General features: G+C 38.3%; 2 protein-coding genes and 1 long non-coding RNA gene across 7 annotated transcripts in view; 1 reads left to right on the plus strand and 2 right to left on the minus strand.

The window, feature by feature from the left end:
* Positions 1-44: 44 nt before the first annotated feature.
* ampd3b (adenosine monophosphate deaminase 3b) lies at positions 45-17372 on the minus strand. Of its 5 annotated transcripts, none has more exons than XM_051657229.1 (16): positions 17216-17372; positions 16379-16482; positions 9279-9501; positions 8996-9173; positions 7373-7538; positions 6597-6816; positions 5884-6013; positions 5592-5786; positions 5347-5478; positions 5055-5218; positions 3795-3921; positions 3263-3426; positions 2982-3102; positions 1854-2027; positions 1617-1727; positions 45-991 (listed from the first exon to the last, which is right to left on the minus strand). In XM_051657229.1, the coding sequence occupies exons 2-16, from the start codon at positions 16434-16436 to the stop codon at positions 815-817; spliced, it is 2340 nt and encodes a 779-aa protein (XP_051513189.1). In that variant the 5' UTR covers positions 16437-16482; positions 17216-17372; the 3' UTR covers positions 45-814. The 5 variants fall into 5 exon arrangements, with proteins under 5 accessions (XP_051513189.1, XP_051513192.1, XP_051513190.1 ...); XM_051657232.1 differs by having other exon boundaries at positions 16379-16466; positions 17216-17367; XM_051657230.1 differs by lacking the exon at positions 17216-17372 and adding an exon at positions 16637-16858.
* LOC127417319 (uncharacterized) overlaps positions 16688-23752 on the plus strand; it is a 48286-nt gene continuing 41221 nt past the window's right edge. Inside the window, exon 1 of the long non-coding RNA XR_007893252.1 lies at positions 16688-16748. This is a non-coding gene — a long non-coding RNA (uncharacterized LOC127417319). The remainder of the gene's footprint in view (positions 16749-23752) is intronic.
* admb (adrenomedullin b) lies at positions 21640-23641 on the minus strand. The gene is made up of 5 exons (XM_051657256.1): positions 23523-23641; positions 22991-23103; positions 22756-22887; positions 22392-22640; positions 21640-21989 (listed from the first exon to the last, which is right to left on the minus strand). Exons 2-5 carry the CDS (start codon positions 23089-23091, stop codon positions 21914-21916), a joined length of 558 nt encoding a protein of 185 aa, XP_051513216.1. The 5' UTR covers positions 23092-23103; positions 23523-23641; the 3' UTR covers positions 21640-21913.

Genomic DNA, 23752 nt, shown 5'->3' on the forward strand with positions numbered 1-23752 from the left:
TGGCCTACATACAATCTTATCACAAATGAATCAAGCAGGACTCTTTTTTTTTATAGGACATATAATCCTGTTTATTAATTTTAGATTATGAATGCTTTAAAGATTTTTAATTTATTTATTTTTAACATATTCAGCGTTCATATATTTTTAAAATGCTCTTCCAAACCTCAGCACCCTTATATTGTATCACATTCTTTACAAAAATCCCTAACAGTCTGTGGTGGTGTAAACAATGTGTGTTAAGTACTCAAATCTATAATGCAACAAATATAAAGCTCTACCCCATGGGTTGCCCCATGTCCAAGAATATCAAGTTGCAAACAAACTGGTTCCTCAAGGCAGATAATAGGTCTAGTTTCTGTGCCACTCTCTGTTTTACATAAAACATTCAACTGAATAAAAAAATACATTGTTGAAGTCACAAGCCCAGAGACTCCTTTTATAAAAGGTAACAAATTTATATGCTCCCTTAAAAGAAAAAAGAAAAACATTTTCAGAATCCATGCAAAATACAGTAACATTGTATCAGATCCTTTAATTTTCAATGAATGGATTCATAATGTGAAGTGGATATATCCATCACTTATTAGGCACTATGAGAATGGATATACCCATCATTTATAAGGCACTAAGAGACATGGGTCCATGGCTTGCTACTGTGCAGGGAATGATATTGCCCCAAAGAGTACACAGTGGCTCTGTTGTGCATGATGTCTGCTACATTTACAGTAGCGAGATAAGGTTTTCACTGTCACTTGTGGTCTGGTCCACTTGTATGGACCCAGGCTTTACCCTGTCTTTCACTCTGCTGTATTTACAGGGCTTGTGCAGCCACGGCTTCAGACTTGACTGCATCCACAAGGAAGCTGAGCTCATTGCACAAGGTCTCATGCCGATAAGCCATACGGATCTGTGCCACATTAGTCATATGGATATCATTTCCCTCTGGTCCATCTTGTAGATAATTCTCACCCAGGAAGTGCTTCTTCTCCTACAAGGGACATGTAAAGATCAGCTTACACTGAAACAAGCCCAATCCATAACCCACCCCCCCACCCCCAAAAACCCCACATTAACTCAAAAGCTAAATTATACGATAAAAAACAATAAGTGCTAATTGAGGATTTTCAAGCATAGTTAATTTCTTAAAATAAAACAGAATTATTTATGTCTACTCCTTTTAATAATCAAGCACTGTGCTTAATTGTATGTTAAATTTAACACAGAATGATTTTTTAAAGGGACAGTTCCCCAAAATGTTTTAATCTTTTTTAGGATTTATTCATCCATATATTTTTCCAAACCCAAATAACTTTCTTTCTTCGGGAAAACATAAAAGGAGATGCTAGGAAGAATGCTAGCCTCAGTCACCATTCACTTTCATTGTTTTGAAAAAAAATAGATGCAATGAAAGTGAATGGTGACTGAGGCAAACATTCTGCCTAGCATTTCCCTCTTGCGTTCCACAGAAGAAAGTCATACAGGTTTAAAATAACCATTGGTAAAGTGTAAACAGGCACCATCAAAACGATCTCCGATATTTTTGCATTTTAATTGGTTGGTGCTAGTGGCACAGAAATGACACAAGCTTAATAAGGTTGGGACTGAGAGAATACCTGATGAGACAAACCACTCTGAAGAACACTATTTCTGGCGATCTCACACAGATCACATGTACTCAGCTTCCACAGCTGGCCTGCTATGGCATACTCCTCCATCAAGGCCTCCTACAGGTACTCAAAAAACATAAAACCACATCACCTGACTGCTCTAAATGATTCATTAATGATCAACTCATTTTGTGCCTGCATTTGCTGCTGTGCACATCATTCCCAGTATTTGCTCTCCCTGACCTTAGTGTAATGGAACTGCATTGGGTCATCTGTGGAGAGGGAAACACACAGGCCCTTTTGCAGGAACTCCCTGAGAGGATTCTTGGAATACTCCAGGAACAGGCTGTTGTTGCTGAGAGGAGACATGGCAATGGGCACCTGGGCCAAGTAAAACAGGTACTGCAGCACAGGACTCTGAAAAAAATAAATAAAAAATAAATAAACTACAAATTGATGTTTACTTTTGAAAATGTGAGACATGATTGCCAATGCAAAACTTGCCACTATGATACTAGTGTGTTGTGGGTGGTTGTTAGCATGTTGCTATGTGGTTGCCATGTTATTCTGGACAGTTGCTAAGGCACTGAAAGTGTTGTTAGGTTGTTCTGGGTAGTTGTTTTGGTGGTTACTTACTGGCCCAAGTCAAAATATGTGGCCTTCGAGTGGAGTCGGAAGTATTGTAATTAAGCAAAGTTGTATTTTCAAGTGGGAAACTCGTAAATCTAGATGAACCCTGAGTTGTGATGTTAGAAGGGGCATGCAAACATAAAAGATGATGGAAAGTGTTGATTTTGCAAAATTATTTCAATTTCAGTACTTTATTTTAATAATATTAATGTTATATACTTTGTCAGATTTTATAGGCGACTAATGTAAAGCTAATGAATCGCTTTTGTAATATAAAGCTAATTTTGCAGTCATTCATTGCGTATTTGTTTAAGTACTTTGGCTTCTTCTGTATTTTGTTTCCGACTTGAATGCATGACATGTCGTAATAAACGAATGGCCAACTCTTGAAGGCAGCAAAAGCCCGTCCCAAAGAATGAATGACATTCTCATCCCTAAAAAATGGCTCAGGTCCCTCCTTCAATGTAAGTCTCTGCATTTTTTGGTCCCATTTATCTTCTAACAGGAGAAAATCAAAAGTTGGATCACTTAGAAAAGTAACCACTCCACAACAAGATGCACATTTTAAAGTATCATTCGTGTTGGTTTTTTTTATGTTCGTTTTTTCGGGTTTGCCTTTATTTCAGTCAAGTTTTAAAGATAACATATATTTTTGTATTTGTCAAACTCTGCAACTACACTGAGGTGCCTTTGGGTGTAATGTGTGGTTTGATGTGTATGCAGTTGGTCTTAAAGACTGACCTTCTTCAGGTTCAGTCCATGAGAGATGTTGTCAGCAGTGAGGAAAGCTGACACCAGATGAGTGATGGATCCTGCCTCACCACAGTGAGGACGGAACTGGAAGGTATTGAGACCACGCTCCCTGCAACAAAAACGTATTCACTGTTCACATGACTTGTGATTTCAATTCAAAATCCGTAGACAGCCTTGGACTGAACAACAAAACATAGAAAACTTGTGTAGATATTAGAATATTTTGTGACGACAATGATTATTAACACTGAAATCAGAGATTGACTTACTTGCGCAGGTTGTTGAGGACCATGATGTTGGCATACATGTGGAACAGGTAATATGTGTATGGAGGGTTTTCCTCTTGGGTCCACTCTTCAGGTTTTGGACTTTTATAGGTGAATATGTGATCATTGTGTTTAGACTCATCATCCACACTATCAAACCCTGTTACCTAATAAAAAACAACAGATCCTTCTTTATTAGGCTTCCACACCTTAGGTATTATTTTATTTATTTGGTATCCATACTTAATGACTGTGCCACTGATTTGGGTGTAATTCAACTGCATCCACATTTTTCTGACATGTTTCTGTGATTTCACTATGCATGACATGATCTCACAGTCATCTGAAAACAATCTAATTGTTCATTAGGGAGTTCTGCACTGTGTCAATGGAAGCTTGTTTCTAAAGTAAAATGACTTGTGTTAAAAATATTTTAATTACTGTGCTGATAATTAATTGAAGTTCTAATGTAACATGAATCTGCTTTGACAAGTCTTGCCAGGTTAATAGAACAAAACTGTGATAATGCACTTACGTGTTGCAAGAAGACATGCGTTTGTTTGTGCGCCTGAGGGTTAATAGTGGCCTGGAACAGTGGGAGAAAGATGTTCTCTAGCATTTTGGCAAAGTTGGGAATTATCTTCTTTAATTTGAATATGTCACTAAAAAGCAAAATACACAATGTTGAAAATGTTGTTGCATTTTGTTATATTGAAACTGAACTACAGTACAAACAAAAATTCCTTCCTGTAGCTGAACTGGTAGACTAAGGCGCTAGCAACACAAATGTTCTAGGTTCGATTCCCATGGGAAAACACATACTGATAAATATGTCGCTTGATTGCACTGTAAATGGCTTTGGATAAAAGTGGTCTAGATGGTAACCTGTGAAAAGCTGATGCAACATCCATACACTGTTGTAACACTTAAGACGGTAAGGAGGAAGCTGGGACTGGCTTGACAAACACAGACATTTAATGACACTTTTCAGTGTATAAAGAAACAAAAACACGCACTGCTTTTCAGCCAGCTACGTCAAATCATAAAGACAGTCAGACACGTGGACAAGCTTCATACATCTCTCTCCCGTCTGCCACTGTCTCTTCTCCTTAAATACTCCCGCCTCCCCTCGCTGGAATATGAGGCCGGTGTGGCGTGCAGGTGGAAGTCATTCGCCACTTATCTTCCCGGCCTCACTCTGCCCAGATGCTGCTCGGCTCCGCCCTGCTCACCACAACTGTATTTATTGTGTTTATTTGGAGTCCCACAAAAACCCTAACCTTAACCCTACCCCTAAACCCAGACATTGTTTAGCCTGAGACGGACCACTTGTATTAAAATGAATTGGCAAAACTGGATTGGAACACACATTATGGTGGATGTAGAAAGGGAAGTGCCGCTTCCAGGTAAAAGAGCCAATTATCATTTAGGTATACACATTGTTTGCAAGCACATTAGCTGGACCAGCCTTTTTTTTTTTTTTTTTTTTTTGAGTGCTCTGAGCTAAAGAAGCACAATTTATGATACCATTGTTGTCACATTTTACTGCTGAAATCTGCTCTTTGATCATAATCTTGACCAACCGTTTTGTAGATTTCAGTCTTTCCCCATTCAAGCAGATAGGAGCTACCAAATCCGACTCACGTGCAACTTTTGCAAAAAGTGGATTACCATCTAGACATCACTGATAAAAGTGTTTGACAAATTCATAAATGTAAAATATGGTTTGAGTGCAATGTGTATGTTAATTTCATATACTGTACGTTGAGCTTATGAACATTAGAGGAGGACTTACTAGATCCTGGGCACCTGTATGATCCATCTCATGTTAGGGGAGTGCAACTTGTGCTTGATAAACCATTTTGACAGGCTCTCCCACTCTTCAGGAGCTCGGCCATAAATAGAGAGACGGGGTTCTGCATGCTGATATTTACTCTCCTCCAACTCATGAGCAACCTCCTGGAAAGGAAAAAATTATGTGATTGTATGTTTCTTTCACTTAAGATAAGGAATGGGATGCTCAGTCAAAGAAACTTCTTATGAAGATATTAGCTCATGTATTCAGCATGCCAGATGATTAATTTTACCTTGATGAGACGTGCAAAATATTCTCCATCGATGTAGTTATCACTTTTGAGGTAGATCTCCCTGAGCTCACTTGCACCCATTGGGTTGTATTTGGAATTGAACTTATCAAAACGATGAAACGTTTGTCTACCCTGAAACATAAACAATAGTGCAATTTCTTAATTGCTGCATGATCTGTTTTGCATGAAAACACAAAAAATCTAAAGCATTATTTGGAGGCCCTAAGGTTGTTTGGCATACGTACAGCGTGAACATCCAGCGAGTCTACTGTGAGATCATAAGGGTCCATTTTTAGATTGTCAAACACCTGTTTGAGGGTAATTTTCTTGCCATTCTTCTCCAGAACCACACGCTCTGCTTCTGTTTGATAAGTGTCCTGGATGAACTTGAGAAGATGCTTCTGGTTCATGCAGGCAGCTGCATGAATGTGAGTATCAACCTGAATATTTACAAATATGTAAAAGCAAAAATGGTGGTGGTTTTATGAGTGGTAAAAACATCAATATTTAACTGAAATCAAAGACTTTTAGAAATACCTTTCTGACATTGTAGAAGTCTCTGTGAGGAACGCCTTTCAGTTCCTTCAACTCTGCCATCTCATTCAGCATTTCATGTAGATGGAACTTGGACATCAGAAAGTTAAGCCTTCTGTGACAATAGGTCTTCCTATAAGAATAAAAAAGGCCTCATCCTTGCTCTACATTGATTCTCACCTAAAACATGTCTATCATGTATATATTTATTTTTTTTAGAAATAGAGACATGCAGCATATACAATGGTGTGAAAAAGTCTACATTTAAAAGTGGGGACCAAAATCTAATTTATACCTAGAAATAAACAAGTTTGAGGATTTAGAAAAATGTGAAATAAAGAAACGTTATGACATAAATAAACTAACTAACTCTTTTGTACAAAGGGTGACATTTCCTTGCTACCATTGAAGCACACAAGATGCTCTTTGGAACATTCTCAAATCATGCTTGGATAATTGTATCATGGATCATCAGTTTCCACAAACTTGTGGAGTCCATTTGAAAAGGGGAACATCCCAAATTCATGTTCATTTTTCTATTCAAATTTTCACTCAAATAGCTATGCTAAAACAAATCTAATTTGTAATGACAAAAACTGTATGTAAGTAGAAAAATGCTAAATAGAAGCATTTTCACAAGTGGACTGGGTCCCAATGTAAATTTATAATGTAATTTTGGATTGTATTGATGAGGAAGCCAATTTAATTTAACTCACGTCGGCCCATCTGCAATCATGGCAAGGACATGGCTCAAGTCAATAGCAAAGGTTTCCATGTCGGGATACGGCAAACTCCTTGGCTGATCCTGTTTTAGGGCATCCTCATTATCATAAACGTATATGATTCCATCTTTCATCTTCAGGCAGTAATTCAGATTCTGTGGGATGTCTTCCATACTGTAAGGATCCTGACCCTCACTTGGACAGGGGCAGATATCTGTTTCCATGAGTAGAAAGCATGAAATTGACTTTCTTTTCAACACTGATGAATACCAATATCAAATTATATTTATGTCATGATGTATGTATGTACAGTACATATGTAGAAAGAAACAAGACTGGAATTTTATAGAATCATTTGACCAAACCTAACAAACACCCTTAGCTCTTTGAAACTGTAATGTTAATGAAGCAGTAATTTGACAGTTAATGGGATAGTTTACCCAAACATGAAAATGTTATCATAATTTACTCACCCCGTTTGACTTTATTTCCTCTGTGGATCACGAAAGGAGATGTTAGGCAGAATGCTAGCCTCAGTCACCATTCACTTTCACTGTATGAAAAAAGACCCAATGAAAGTTAAGTGTGACTGAGACTAACATTCTGCCTAAAATCCCCTTCTGTGATCAATGGAGGAAAGGAAGTCATATGGGTCTGGAACAACATAAGGGTGAGTGAATGATGACAGAACTTTTATTTTTGGGTGAACGATCCATTGAAATGACTCATAGCTGTTGGTCTTTGAAAGGTGCATGGCAACCATGACATACCTGGCAGCACTTCTTCCTCCTCACTCCATTTTTCGTTATTGGCACTCCTTAGAAATCTGGCAGTGGTCCTAGGGAAGCGGTGGTATGCCAGCCGAGAATATTTTTCTCTGATGAAGAGTGCTGCCAGCAGAGCTTTGGCTGCCTGCTCATAGTCTTCGACTGTTATCTGGCAAAATGGATCACAGATGAATTAATTAGTGGTTATGCGTATATCACCAACAGTAATTAAACTCTTTCAGGCTCAATAAAAATGCATAAATGCCACATAAGTAACTGTAACACATAGTCTGTAAAAGTCAAAGTTTATATGGTGCATAATATTACTTAAAGACCCCATGAACTGGTTTGATGAATGCCAACTTTTTTCCTGGGTTCATGTATTTCTATTCAAACAGGAAGTTGAAAAGGGACATACTGAAGGGCTTGTCCTTTTTAATAGCCAATAGCCATTAGTTTACATCACAGCGCAGCAAAGTTAATTCTAGAGAGCCATTTTATTGGACAAAAATGTGCATATGTCCATGCAAACATGATTCAATCTTTTGCCAGCAAGATTCATCAGTATTTTTTTAACAACTTTCTTGGAAGAGGGAGACTGTACATTTTAAATGCATAGCCCATATCTGCTAAAAGTTAGTTTTGTCAGGGTGCCTGGGTAGCTCAGCGAGTAAAGACGCTGACTACCACCCCTGGAGTCGTGAGTTCGAATCCAGGGCATGCTGAGTGAGTCCAGCCAGGTCTCTTAAGCAACCAAATTGGCCCGGTTGCTAGGAAGGGTAGAGTCACATGGGGTAACCTCCTCGTGGTTGCTATAATGTGGTTCTTACTCTCGGTGGGGCGCACGGTGAGTTGTGCGTGGATGCCGTGGAGAATAGCATGAAGCATCCACACATGCTATGTCTCCGCGGTAACGCGCTCAACAAGCCACGTGATAAGATGCATGGATTGACGGTCTCAGACGCGGAGGCAACTGAGATTTGTCCTCCGCCACCCAGATTGAGGCAAGTCACTATGCCACCACGAGGACTTAGAGTGCATTGGGAATTGGGCATTCCAAATTGGGGAGAAAAAAGAAAAAAAAAGTTAGTTTTGTCTACTTTTATGAGCACACTAGCATATAGATGGCCTCAATGCTAAAATAAATGGATTAAAATCCATAAAACTACCATTTTTATTTAATGGGGTCTTTAATCTTAGAGGTATTGAAAACACATGAAAACATATAAGACAGTAATGCTCCTTTAATGAGTATCCAAACATTGATAATTGTATAATGGATACTCATTCGCAATGCTTTCTTTCACCATTCCATTTACTAATCTACCACCCTTTCCAAAGTATTTTAATCTGACAACACACCTCCACTGGTCATGCAAATCATAATTAAACTAAAGACCAAGTATCACACAAGGTAGGCAGGTGTGACTTTCTGTCTGTAATGGGGGAATGAGTTAATACAAGTCAAGCCCACAGCTCTTTTGCTCTCTATAACCAAATTAAACTAATTTGCTTGTTTTATATTAAATAACGATAAGAAATGCCCAACCCTGCTTTGTAACCATTAACTTCTTTGAACCATCCCTTGCAAATAATCATTATAACAAATCAGCTTTTGGATCCTACCCCTGCACAGTAGTCTCCACTGATGGTGACCCTCTGGAATTCTGGAATATTGATAGGTATAGAGTCTGTCTCTATGGTAGGGGTCAACAGAGGTGAAATAACAGACATAGCCCAGTCTCGAGCAGTGGGAATCTGCAAGGACATTGATTGGGAGCGCATAAGCTTGAAACTCTGTTTCCTAAAATTGGACAAAAAGTATAAGAATTACATACTTAGTTCCACACTAATGTACATTTTCAATCCAATTCTGCAACCAACCAGCACTATATTAGAGTTAACTGACCTTTTCACAGATTCTTCTGATTTCTGCTCAGCTAGCTCTTTGCGTAGCTCCCACTCCATGGCCTGTTGCAAGCCAATGGGACAGTCCTCAGGGACGGTGAACATGGACATGGTGCTCTTGCTGTCTTCTTCCTTGAGAGCTGAGGCATAAACCTTCTCTGCCAGGAGACACATCTTCTCGTCCACCTCGTGGAGGGAGATCTTCGTGAACTGACGTGGCATTTCTGCGCAACAAAGATGGAGAGGGATTGATGCCATTACAAAGACAAATGCCAAGAATGTTGGTGCTCTCCATTTATTTATTGTCATGATTAATGATCAGCCATCTCTAGGAACACCCTGTTATGACAAAATGTACACTATTTACAAAGTATGCAAGGAATTGAGGCTTCCGTCACTCTGGGCAGTACCATATTCCATCAGCCTCTCAGTGCTGGGCTGAATCAAGATCACCGGGCTGAATCCATTCTAACTATTCTACAGTGTAAGAATTTAAAGATAATCAAAGCACCATTTGGGGTTCCTCAGCTGCCACACCAACAGAACCCTTTTGGAGATTGTCCAGAAACCCTTTCAGTTCTCTGAGAAACTTGCTCTTAGTTCCTGCAAGGACTCTAAGGACAACGGTTCCTTAAGGAACCCCATCATAAAAAAGGCTTTGAGGCTCTATAAATATATTTTGAAGCTCCTGGAGTACATAGATAGGATATTTGAGAGTCCTTTAAAGTAAATGTCTAGAGGATCTCCAGAGAGTTCCACCAGTATTGCAAGTGAGTAATCCCAAATGAACCCCTAACAAAGACCTGAGATCTGAGACTCATCTGAATTACATGGCACTAGTGTTATTTTTTAAGTATTATTTGTGACATGTCTCTTTACGAAATACATTTTGGCTCATGTATCTACTATAGTCAAGACCATTATATCTGAATTCTGTCATAAATGTAAAAACTTTTGTTAAGGCAGCAAACACACTCCAAAGACTGCAAAGAAGATCTGTACGTTGAGAAAGTCGTGTCAATTTTGCAACTGTACTGCACAAATCACATGGTTGTAAACATGTCCTCAAGTATCTGGATACACGGTTCAGGTTTCACTCTGCATCTTAAGCCTGGGTCTTAGTCAGGTATCTGTGAGGTAAACTAAGTGCGTCTCCTGTTAGAGGTCAGTCACCGGGTTCAACCCAGTTGTTGTGGTGTCATCTGGCAACAAACTGTACATGTTACATGGTAAGCACTTCTACTTATATCTAAATAAGCAAACAATATTAGGCAAGGGAAGAAGAGGCACTAAAGCAATATTCCCAATCATCCCATTTTCTCTGCATGTGTGCTCTAGCTGAGCTACATTATCAAGAGAATGTTAAATATTACATCTTTATGTCAAAATGTATGTGCATAACCAGTACTGTGAAGCAGAAATGAATGCAGCACATATGTGGAGTTGGTTTACTTTATTGTGCCACAAGTATTTAAGAAAAGGCAGATGTGTGAAAAGTCGCAGGATGCATTTGCCTCACATATTTATTTACAGTATGTAGATTTATGTTTCTCTATTCAAAACAACTCACAACCTATTTTTTAGACCTACAAAACAAATGCCTGAACCGCTTGTCCACAATTTTGCCAGGGTGACATGCCCATTTGGCACTTGCAAGAATGAGTGCTTGTATGAATTGCAGTGACAGTTATCTTCACCAATGTTAAACAAACCAACCTGACTATCCCCCTTGCACACAGATAGACTCCCTGTGCTATCAAAACCACATTTAAATCCTGTCAGTTGTAGTTTCATTTTAGGTCATGGCTACCCATATCTCAGCCACCTTTCTATATATTTCACATATCACGTCAGATGTTGCTTACATATGAGTCTCAGTGCTTATTTAGCATGGGAAAGTAGGTCGGGCCCATCCCTATAAACAACTTTTGAAGACAAGCAGGTTTACAAAGTCAAAGCCTCTCCGTTGACTTACACCCTGTTAACATGTTACTGGATCTACCACTGCACTGTCAACAGTCTGCAACCCTTCGATACAGAATCTTGACAAGCCTATCAGATGGATGATTCTGGGCTACTCCCAGCCCAGCCCATCAAGGAAATCTAGATTCCAGTAGTCACTTTCACCATGCTTCTAGAACAGCTGTGTGCTACATGTGGACGTGAACCAAACCAGTCGTTCCAACGGATGCCTAACCCAATCCATGGCCAGGGTTGGGAGGGTTACATTTGAAATGTATTCCACTACAGATTACAGAATACATGCTGTAAAATGTAATTTGTAACATATTCCGTTAGATTACTCAAGGTCAGTAATGTATTCTAAACACTTTGGATTACTTCTTCAGCACTGGTAGATTTTTTAACTTGTTTTTGACTATAAAAACTCTGCCAGTACAGTAAGACAAAATACACGTTAAAAATACATTCTCTGAAAAACCTAAATATCTTATGCAGTGTTGTTTCTAAAACAAGATAAATCAAATTGATCTTGTTTTAAGGATTTTTAGATATTGTTTACAAGAAAACAATACAAAATTATTATCAAGAATTTGATTTTTGCCCTAATATCAAAGGTCTTACTAGAAAAATAGAAATTATTATCTAGCGGGAATTTTCTTGATAAAACAATATGATTGTGCCTGGTAACGTGTATGTAAAATGGCTAGAAATAGCATTTTAGCTTAGCGTAAAGATGACAATATACACAAGGTTTATTTATATTTCTTGTGCTCCAAACTTACTTCAAACTTATTTCTCTGTCTGCTCGTAGGAATGTAACACATCATAAGAAAGTGTTTCACCACTGTTCAAATGCACTTTTGATCACATCATTTATATGTATAAATGTTTTCCATCTGAAAGGACTAAATATTAAATGAAGCAAATGACAATAAAATGCAAAGTAATCTCTTCAGTAATCAAAATACTTTTTGAATGTAACTGTATTCTAATTACCAATGATTTAAATTGTAACTGTAGTGGAATACAGTTACTTATATTTTGTATTTTAAATATGTAATCCCGTTACATGTATTCCGTTACTCCCCAACCCTGTCCATGGCAATCTAGACTTTGTGTTTACAGCATGTGTACTGTAGTTATTTAACGAATGTCTTAAATACTACAAGATCTATTACATCAGAGAAAACTATTCTTTTGACAGAATAATTGATCATTTATTATTTCTTTAACCCCTTAAATGTCAGTTGAAATGCCTTGTCTCTTAGTTCTACGGTGAAGAAACGGGACCTGAGCTTTTGTTTAACATGTGTCACATCGTTAAACACTTCAAAATGACACCTTCCCATTGAAGACAAGCTTGCCACTGCTTATCCCTTGACCCTTCCAATATCAAATTTTTCTGACTGTCACCTGGCCCCTTTCATTCTGCTTGAAAAACCCCCATTGTACACAATGTTGGAATATTCACTTTCTCTTTCTTACCTTCAGTAGCTATTTTCGCCATGGTTCTGTTTTTCTGGATCTCTGTGCTTGGACACTACTTTTCTGTGGCTTCAGAGCAGTGGTCTGATCGGTTCTAGGTCTTGTTTGTCTATGAGGCAGCTTCAGAGTTTTCTAGTCTAGAGTATCTTTCTCCCCCCTATTTAAAGGGTCTGAGAGCATCATGTCAGAGAGCACTGGCTGGACATCACAACAGGCTGGGGGGAGCTAGAAATGAGCCTGAGTCCCTTCTAAAGATTGGCAGCTTCTGGAGCTTGCGAGCTGTCAGGATAAACTGGTGTAGTTTCCTGGCCCTCTGTTTGTGTAAGGATGACAGTGTCTTGGCTCACTCATGTTCCAGTAACGTTGCTGAACCTTCACAAGTCGGCTGCATACTCTGTGGCTTATCATGTACAATTTAATCTACCTGGCACTGTGTGGTCTGATATTCCATTACAAAAAAATTCTCTTTGGAATGTTCTCAAATCATGCTTGGATAACATAGATCATCAGGTTTTGTTGAGTCGATGTCAACTCGAGTGCACAATATCATTAAAGCATCAAGCGGGGCACATATCATTTACATTTATTCGTTTGGCAGACGCTTTTATCCAAAGCGACTTACAAAAGAGGAAAACATAGGCGAATCATCTTAAGGAGACAGTGGTACGAAAAGTGCCGTATTACAAAGTTTCACTAGCATCATATCAAATACTAAAAAATTCTGAGATCTGTAATTCTGAAAATTTCAGTTATTTTTCTTTTTTTATGCTTATATTGTACAGTATTTTGTAATGGGGAAAATGTATTGAATAATATAATGCAAAATAAAAGCATTTTCACAAGTGGACTTTTAAACCCCCACTGTGCACTTTCTACGATCCCGTTTCATGATCGACATATTTCATGTACAACAGCTTTCAATCTGTGTGTCCACCTAGTTTTAAACCATCCTACACAAAACTGTGGCCTGCCCTGCAATTGTAACCATAATCACAGGTTACTCCTTTCTGTGTCAACATAACTCAAACTCCTCCAGCACACATGCTGCCTCATGCAGTAATATTAGCAAGCTTCTGGAAAGCAGAAACTGACACTTAAACATGGCACATGACCAACAGGAATACTCTGTACTCTGCATCTCATAACGTCCTATTCAGCCTTCATGTCTTACCATGGCACCTGCAGTTGCACTGGTCTTGTTTTGAATGACCTTGAGTGTGGAAGACCCCAAAGTTTTGGAAGCCTTAAAATAAATCAGACATGCTGTCCTACCAAAACACTGTAGTCCAGTTGATAATGTGTGCCTTCACTCTAATACCCCACTGCATTGGGTGACAATCTCTTAGCATATAGAGCAACAGTGTTTGCGTTCTCTTGGCAAGTGGTGTCTAAAAGCAACCACAGACACACATCCAAAGCATTCTGATCCAAAACATTCTGAAAACACACCAGCTAGGCACACTGTTTAGATAAACTCCTGAAACAGAGATGCATTTATTTACCTGAGCTTTGCGTAGGCTTCCACACTGTTACTGAGGGTACAGTGGGTGAAGGACAGGAGAGCTCTGTTTATTTGCACCGAATACAACTGTGTCTCACCAACATTTCCCCTGTTTGCAGGGAAACAATTGGGAGAAACTTAACTCCACCCTACAGTGTATGTAGCCCTGGCTCTATACCTATCCTTGCCACCAAGCATAGTGCCTCTGCCCCTCCCCTTGCCTCCCATTTCTCTTTGTCTGTAGGATTAACTTTCTCTCTTCTCCATTTCATATATGGAGTATCTTAACCTTAATTTTAACATAAAAGTCCAGCCATTTAGGGCTGTATGCCAGAACTTGTTTTGTAGCATCTCATTAAAATTTACTCTAATTTAATAAATAAATACATAAATATATACACTGGTATGCAAATGTAATGAATGTCATTATTATTATGTTGGCCTAACATAATAATATTATATTTGTGTTGTTGTATTTTTCTAAAATCCCAAAACCAAGACTGACATTTCTAAAACTAACTCCTCTAGAGCTTTCCACCCAAATTTGCCCTAAATCTTTTCCAACTGATCGGATGTACATTTATTTTAATTTTATTTTCCATATTGGAACCAAAAATCCCATATACTTGCATTGACAGAATGTTCAAATAAGCCATGAGGCCGAAATCGAATGTTTGTGAATTCAAACTCAAACTGTCAGAAATTAAAATGTAAACAAACCCACACAAGGACTTTAATCCAGTTGACCTTTTTCACAGACTGTGATGAGACCAAAGTATTTTAAGCAAGACAGGTCATTCGGCGGCCATCACTGGAACACTCCAGGGCATCTATTTTCTAGGTAAACAAATTACATGACAGTGCAGCTCCTATCTGCTTGACTGGGGAAAGATTGAAATCTCCAAAACAGTTGGTCAAAATTATGATCAAAGAACATATTTCAAATCAGCTGTAAAATCGGACAACAATGGTATCATAAATTGTGCTTCTTTACCTCAGATCATGCTAAAAAACACAATTTTCCTGGCTTGTATAGCTAATGAACATGCACATTCTCAAGTTGATTGACAATTGGTGATGTCTGTATCTAAAAGGTGATTGGCTCTTTTATATTTAGGGTAGGAATTCCCTTCCACATCTGTTGACCGTTGGGCATTCCAATGTCTCCCATTCTTTTTAATAGAAGTGACCTGTCTCTGATGAAGTGTTTCTGCATTACTTAACAGCATAAATATAGCTAACTTTGTTATATTTGTCATTTTTTTATTATTTTGTGTAAATTTATAATATTACATTCTCGAGGTGACTGACAGAAAATGTCTGTATCTAAAAGGTCATTGGCTCTTTTATCTGTAAGGCAGGACTTAATTTTCTACATTTGCCATGTAGATGTGTTCCAACTTCTATTCATATTAATATAAGTGCTCCATCTAGGGCCAAATAGTCTCTGCTTTAATCTGCGCTCTCTCGCTCTCTCTATCTATCTCTCTCTTTCTTGCCTGTCTGTCTGTCTTTCTGGCTGTATGGCCTGTAAACCTTCAAAATTTACACTTTTAAAACTATTTCAAACTTTAAAACAGGCTTTGTCATGCCAACATCAAAGGTGGTCTTGACAAACTTTACCTATCTAGTTGTCATTGCAATAATAGCATTTATCATGGGGCGTTATTTGCTTGCTTTTATAAAGTGGAAGCAGGAATATTTGGAAAAAAAGTAACTTGGCGTAGCAGGAAACGCTCAGTTTTATGTGTTAAAAGATTGTCATTAAAGTTTATAGTCATTGAGACTCTGTTTGCATGATATTAGAAAAGAGATTTAAAGCAAAGAGGTTATATTTAGAAACATGCAGTACTCTTTGAATATAGCACTTTATGACACGGTTACCAAGAGCACCCTGTCTTGTTATGCTTTTAACCTACTTTGATCAAGCTATACAATACCAGACTATATGTCTGCAAGTTAGACACATTTTAAGACATTTATCGTTGACATTTGTTACAGTGGCACTACACATTAAATTTGTATTTGCTAAATTTGTTTGCAAAGAGAAAATTGGCAGACTGAAACAAAGCAGATGGGGTTGTGCAACCGACTGTGACATGCGTGAGATATAATGCTGTGGCATTCTGCGTGCCAGCTGATTGGGCACTTACCCCTCCTGAAGTTGGGTGTTGATTGTTGCTTAGAAAGAGGGGTTCCGCTTCGCCTCATCTTGCACAGTGTAAGGGTGCAATCCGATACCTAGTCAAAGCTCAAACTGTATGACAGAGAAAAATGCCTCGTCCTTAAAATGCATTCTAAGAATATTACACAGTAAAATAAACACAATGCTAAGCAAATATTTCTAAATCTATCTAGGTATTATTTTGTAACACTTATAGAATTGTAAGTCAACATCATTGGCTATTTACCTCTCTCAGTGTGCTGATGAATGCTAACTGCTAATATTTTCAAAAGCAGGAAGGAAATTCATGAGTGCTAACATGAGCTTGCGATGTCAGATCCACAAAAAGAACATATAAGGTACTGTTATTTCTTTGTGTGCTTTTTCAACATCCACAGCACTTGTTTTACAGCATACTGTATGTTGAATTTAGATCACAAAGGTCAGAGTGAAACTGCTCTTGTTAAAGTACTGGAATGTTATTTGTCTTCATGCACAAAAAATGTGCTGTAAACTACATAAACTGCTCAATCAGGAAATGCCACCACCCAAATACAACACTGCAGATCTCTTGCCCATTTAATCTGAGGCATTTTAAAAAGGAAATGTGTAAACAAGGCATAGCAAAATAAATATTCATTAAATTACAGTAAAGAAACTCAACATTGGTTTTGACACTACAGTAGTGGAATGAGGTGCCAGCCTACAGCAGGTTCAGACCTGCACGAGATGTTTGAGAGAAGGCACAGGCTGCAGTGTGTTACCAATGTGGCAACCCAGCAGCCAAAGAATTAGTTAATTTTTAAAGAGAAATTAACCTCCTCACCTCTTTCTTTCTTTGACTCTCTCTGTCTTTCTCTCGTAAGAGACACTGCTGTGCTTATTAGTGCAGCATTCACTGGGTGTGAAGATCTGTCTCAAGCTGCATCTACAAGTAATGTCACCACACTTAACCCTTTCATTGCTGGTGGTGGAAGAGTTAAATATTATGAGTAATAGTAAACATTAAATATTGTCTGGTGGTTTCTCCTGTTGGCCTATGTCGTTCCTCTAGAACTCGACCAGGCAATCTGTTCATTGTTTATCCTTTACTGTGTTCTGCATAAGAGTATTTAAAGGAATAGTTTACCCAAAAAATGAAAATTATCTCATCATTTACTCACCCTCAGGACATCCCTAACGTGTATGTCTTTCTGTCTTCTGCTGAACACAAACAAAGATTTTTAGAAGAATATCTCAGCTCTGTATGTCCATACAATGCAAGTGAATGGTGACCAGAACTTTGAAGCTCCAAAAAGTACATTACGACTACAGTGATTACATCTACGCAGTGGCAATTTCTCAGGGCCAGCAATGCATTCTCTGCTGGCCTAACATGCCAAATAAATAAATATTTTTCATCCTTTCATTCTCAATCACCTTTTTGCCTATGAATTTTTAAACGCTTTCCACTCTTAATTAATCTACAAACAAATAGAGAAAAACAAAAAGTTTATCCAGTTCATTTATTCCTTGATGCTTACAAGCAAAGCGTGACAGCTGTTTCACAAATCGCATGCCCGAAGCAGCGCGTGAGTCTGAGCTCCACCCCGTCAGGCCTTCAGAATTTCTACAGAATCCCTCAACAGTGTAAGTGAATAGGCATCTAATGTCAGACTGTCAGATTCATCAGCCAATCAGACTGATTTATTCATTCTTGGTGGGTGTGGTCTTTAGGATATGTCCCAGTCGAGGCCTTCTAGCTGGACTTGTGTGACACAATCACACTTTAAGTGATGTACGTAATTCAAGAGTGAAAAGCGTAAGATCAAGCTGTTTGATGAGTCAGCTGTCATCACTGCTGGTACTGCCGTTTAGAAAGAGATCCTTATGGATTTAAAAACACGAGATGTTCTGCATGACCATGTGATTGCTTAATTTATTCAACAGGAAAGGAGGACTGATTTTCACTTAAAGTAAATTGGTAAGAGATTTTTGCATTGTTATAGCAACATCAGGAGTTTTCTAAGTGTAAATTAGGCTGCTTGAGCATTCAGTGTCGGATCAAGTTTTGAAAAGTAGTGCTGTGTTCCATTCAACTCGGAAAGTCGGATTTTACTTCCTGCTAGGAAAAGTGCAATGGAATGCATCTTTAAGTCAGAAATTACAACTTGTAGGCTCGTGCAGAAATTCTCAACTCCAATTTCGCTGAGATGCAGGGGCACGATGTCACACAAACATGTTGACACTCAAGGAGATTTACAAAGTAAGTGATAAACATTCACTTTAATAAGTAATATCGATAAATGAGTTCGTTTCCACATTACATGATATTAAAGCTCGATTAACAAATGCCTGCAGAAACAGGTGTATAAAACATGGTCAATTATTATTTATTTTGATAATCGTACACCTGAAGCACAAATGCTAGCGCTACAGCACTGTTTATCAGCTGGGTTGCTAGGAGACATCTCTAATGAGAGTCAAACCCCTGCTAAGCTAACGGGAGCATTGCAGTTTTGTTTCCTTAGACGTCATCTTCTGAATATTGGGGAATGGAATGCATTTATGGTCAGAGATATCAAGTAGGAATATCCCACATCCAACTTGAATGGAATGCATCATAACATTGTACCATGACAAAACTAAATTTATTGTAAGCAACATTTAAACCGCAAATATTATTAGATAGATTTTTCCAGGTATTATAGACCTCCTTGGTAGATTCATATGAAAAATTATGATTTTTGAATGTCTGTTCGGGAGACATTCATTTCACAAAACAGTCATGCTGCAGTTAAAATTAGGCTTGCTTGAGCATTAAGTGTCGTTTCAAGTTCTGGCTTTCGTGCGTGGACGTGTTTTTAAAATGTCAATTGGTATTACTAGTTAGCTGCGACATAATGTATGATGCCCAAAGGCATAGGGTGTCTTATTCATTGTGAAACTGTGTTTTCTTAATAGCATGAATCACACTGAAGGCCTAGACTGTAAATGCACGGCCCGCCACTGCATCTATGTATGTCTTCAGAAGCAATATGATTGGTGTGGTGAGAAACTGATGAATATTTAAGTCTTATTTTTTACTATAAATCTCCACTTTCACTTCCACATTCTTCTTCTTTTGTTTTATTGGCTATTTAATTTTTTCGTGCATATCGCCACCTACTGATCGAAGCTGATCAAAGGTGGAGATTTATAGTAAAAAATTACTTAAATATTGATCTGTTTTTCACCCACTGCTATCATATTACTTCTGAAGACATAGATTTAACCACTGGAGTCATATGGATTACTTTTATGCTGCCTTTATGTGCTTTTTGAAGCTTCAAAATGTTGGTCACCATTCACTTACATTGTATGGACCTACAGAGCTGAGATATTCTTTTAAAAATCTAATTTCTGTTCAGCTGAAGATAGAAAGTTATACACATCAGGGATGGCATGAGGGTGAGTAAATGATGAGAGAATTCCTGGCACATATACAGTACTTACAAAAATAACAGTGCTAAAAAACAAATATATCTTTATAAAATGCTAATGCTAATTAAAAAGGAGTGTGAAAGTGATATATCTGCAGATAAATACAAAATAGCCCTGCATCTGTTTTTTTTTTCATCTGTCTCATATTACACATATCAATGACATGGACATTCTTGGATTCAATCACTGCAAAGTTCTTGGTGGTTCTTACTTTGTCACTGTGGCAAGTCCTGTCAGGTGCTTGATTTTACAATTTGAGGTCCTTGCATTTGTCCTCACTCTGTGATATGGGTTCTGAGGGTCAATGCCGTTTGTTTCACCACCCCAAACAGTGCTGTTTTGGGCATTTTGTTTTTCCACTCTGTATATTCATACTATTTGACTATGAACTCACTCTGGACTATGCTGTTGACTCAGGCTCCTTCATAGTTGTGTTGTTAAGGCTATGTTAGATAGACTTGTATGTTTACCTGGAGTACCTAAAGCACTGGACAAGTGTTACATTACAATTATTATTATTATTATTATTATTATTATTATTATTATTATTATTATTATTATTAGCGATACAAAATTGGTCAAGTGGTCTCAACATGGCGGCCTGGCGTGAGCGACGTATTTTCATTCTGCACATAACCCTGATTTATCTTTTTAAACCCCGGATTTTCCAACGTTACACACTTGTAATTTTGAAAGGGTGTTAGCACGTATTTTAACCCTGGTTTGAGTTGTTTAGCAACAGAAAAATGCCTACGTGCTTATCTAATTAAATATTCAGAGTTTTGTACAGTCCGTCAGTTTCACCGTCTCTGAGGTGAACCATTAAAAAATTCGAACAGTGATAAACGCAATAACTGAAGTGAAGTGTTTTTCGTTTTTCGAAGTATTTCAGAAGATGTGAGACCATTAGCGGATTTAAGTGGCGATATTTCCACAGATAAACAGTTATTACAGAGATTATCGTGAGCTGAATAATGTCATGCACATCTTTCGTTTTTCTCCGAAAGAATGTTTCGCAAGACTGCATGTTTTGTCTGAATGGATAACGTGAACGTTGAGGTTAATACCTTATGTTTATTTACTCTTTATTTTTTATTTTTTTTATTTTTTTTCAGGGTCTTCGTTATTTGCCATCTGTCATCTCTCCAATGAAAAAGAAAGAAAGAATAGAAAGGAACTTAACGGGAAGGAAAAGAGCTTCCTCTGCTGGATATGAAATGAATTTTGACTGAAATGAAAATTTAGACTAAAATGTTTTCCTTAAGTCTAACTGATTTGATCTTCTTAGGTTAAGAAGTAACTAAGAGAGGGTAAGGTGAACCACATTGAAAATTGTGTAATTCTGCTTTCTGAAGCTAGATGGCCTCAAACGCGCGCGCGCGCGCGCGCGCACACACACACACACACACACACGCACACGCACACACACACACGCACACTTAAATAGTCTTTTCATTTAGTTGTTTGTCTTTTGACTCTTCAAATTGTGGAACTGAACTGAATGCTGCCCCAAAAATAAGACAAAAATATTTTTTTTCTCTTTCTCTCTCTCTTGCTGGAGTTTAATAGGTTATTATTGAACTGGTGTCACATTATTAAATGATTCAATTCAGTTCAATTATGTGGAAAAATGCTTGTCATTACAGCAATATGAAATCATTTGGTTAAACATCTTATTTTAAAATGAACTATAAATTGCCCTTTTTCTGTGTACAATAGTTTAATCTCTGGAGAATACATGTACAGTATACAAGTACTGTATAAATATATGAATTTTAACATACAATATTTTCATAATATACATTTATATAAACTTTAATAAAGACTACAAAACAATATTAATATACATTATTGCACGTCTCCCACAGTATACATTTATTAGTCTTCAAGTATGAGGATATCCTTCTTTGCCAGATACTGCAGCGGCCAGAAAACATTGTGGACGAAAAACTCATTACTTCCATAAAGAGTTTTTCTCTCTGCTCTTAATCATTGGTCCTCCTGGGTAAACAGATTTAAGCTCTCTTAGTTCCTTTTCCTCTTCTTGCTTTTCTCTCTGTCTTCAATTTATCTTCGGTAGGCAGAAGGAGCTGGTAGAGTCCTGGATTGTTCCTTCATTCGTCCAACAGGGGGCGCATCTGTGCTACAGAAGAGACAGAGAGTCAAGTCCCGAAGCTCCATTAGAATGACAAGAATGCTAAACACATGCACAGAGCATTGACCACCTATCTCCTGTTGTACTGCCTTAGACCCACACAAAGCTTTAAAAAAAAACCTCCTTATCCCACAAGTACTCATTTTCGCTAAGCGAGCTGAATCCTTCTCTGTCCAATCCATCAGGCAGAGGATGGAGAGAAGGATGCTCCAGTTGCTCGGACTTGTTGTTTCAACACCTTTGTGCCTGAAGAGAGTACACTAACGTTCAGCAAAGGATGTATCAGAAGTATCTCAGTAAACTGAGCCAATATAAACCAACAGCTCAGGACAAACCACAGAGCTGCTCCCAGGGTATCCTTTAAGTCCCTTTTAGGGTGGCTCGCCTTTTGAGGGTTTGGACCCAGGCCAGATTTAGACGGTCTTCATCGAAAGTTAGTGGAGGGAGGAGTGAACGTCTCCGCCTGCGACCGTAGCCCTTAGAGCCTATCTTTTCAGGGGGGGCGCTGTTCATCTTTGTGCTCATTAGATGCAGCAGGTGGGCCAGGTCGTGCACTGAGCAGGTGGCTAGGTTGCAGCCCGCTCTTTCAACTCTTTTCACTGAGTAACCTGGTTCTGTCCTCTTTACCCTCAGCCTATAGAGAAACAGAAACAAGTAAAAACAGTTAGTGAATAACCAGTGTGGCTTTGAGTCATTCATATTTAGGTTTTTCTGTTTAGTTAGTGAATGTGTTCAGTCAGTTATCTTACCTGTGCTGTGGTACATATGACTCTGTACCACTGTTCCTCTGCTGAGACAGCAAAGCTGTTGAGTCGCCCTCGCTCCTCTCCGACACACTGCGAACATCTCTCCACATCTTACCCTGAAGCCAAACACCGAGCCTGACAGATGACAAAGAACCCCATGAGACATTAGTTAAAACCAGTCAGAGTGTTTTGAATAAGTTGTAGAGGGAACACAGAAATTGGTTTAATCATAGCACACCTTCTTAAGCCATCTGTGTTCAGAGGTTTTGCACTTGTGATGCTTGGAAAAAGTGTGGTCAGCACACACCACAGGAAAGCCTTCTGAAGCATTGATTTCATTGTGAATGGAACCTGTGGAAGAATATTTAAAAATGTAATTAGTTATATAAAGCCAATGTTAGTGCTTACACTTGTCAGAATTGGTACCATCCTCCAAAAAAAACAAAAACATGATTTTTTTAATGTCAGACCAAAAACAAGGATCTTCATGTTCCTATTTGAGTCCACATTGGCCATTCATTTATTTTGAGAGTTACACAGGTTAAATTGTGCTCAAACATGTAATATTCCAATAGAACATCTTTGTCCAGAGCCTGTAGAGGCAAGTGCACTCTATGGGGGGTGGATAAGGTTTGCCTTATTGCAAATTTATATTGCCCAGTTAGAAAGTCAAATGTCTTTGTAACCATATTTTAGACCTTGACCTTTGGGGTGACATCAAAAATCCATGAGCCACAGTTAACAGTCAGTAGCATTTCAAAAACACATACCTGATAATTTCTGTAGAATCAAGAAATGGTGATGGTGTAGTCTGTAATTTTAAGTATTTCCAAGTAACGTCCGAATCTTCGTTGACAATGGATGAGTATTCAGCTTTGACACTGCTAATGGTCTGAGTTTTACAGAAAAACCTGAGTGCTTTATATACTTTACAGGGGGTGGGAAGGGGCGGGAGTTGTCTTGAGTGATAGCAGCCACATCCCTGTTCTAAACTAGCCAA

Source organism: Myxocyprinus asiaticus, chromosome 26 (assembly GCF_019703515.2).
Source record: "Myxocyprinus asiaticus isolate MX2 ecotype Aquarium Trade chromosome 26, UBuf_Myxa_2, whole genome shotgun sequence".
In the NCBI taxonomy this organism is placed as follows: Eukaryota; Metazoa; Chordata; class Actinopteri; order Cypriniformes; family Catostomidae; genus Myxocyprinus; species Myxocyprinus asiaticus.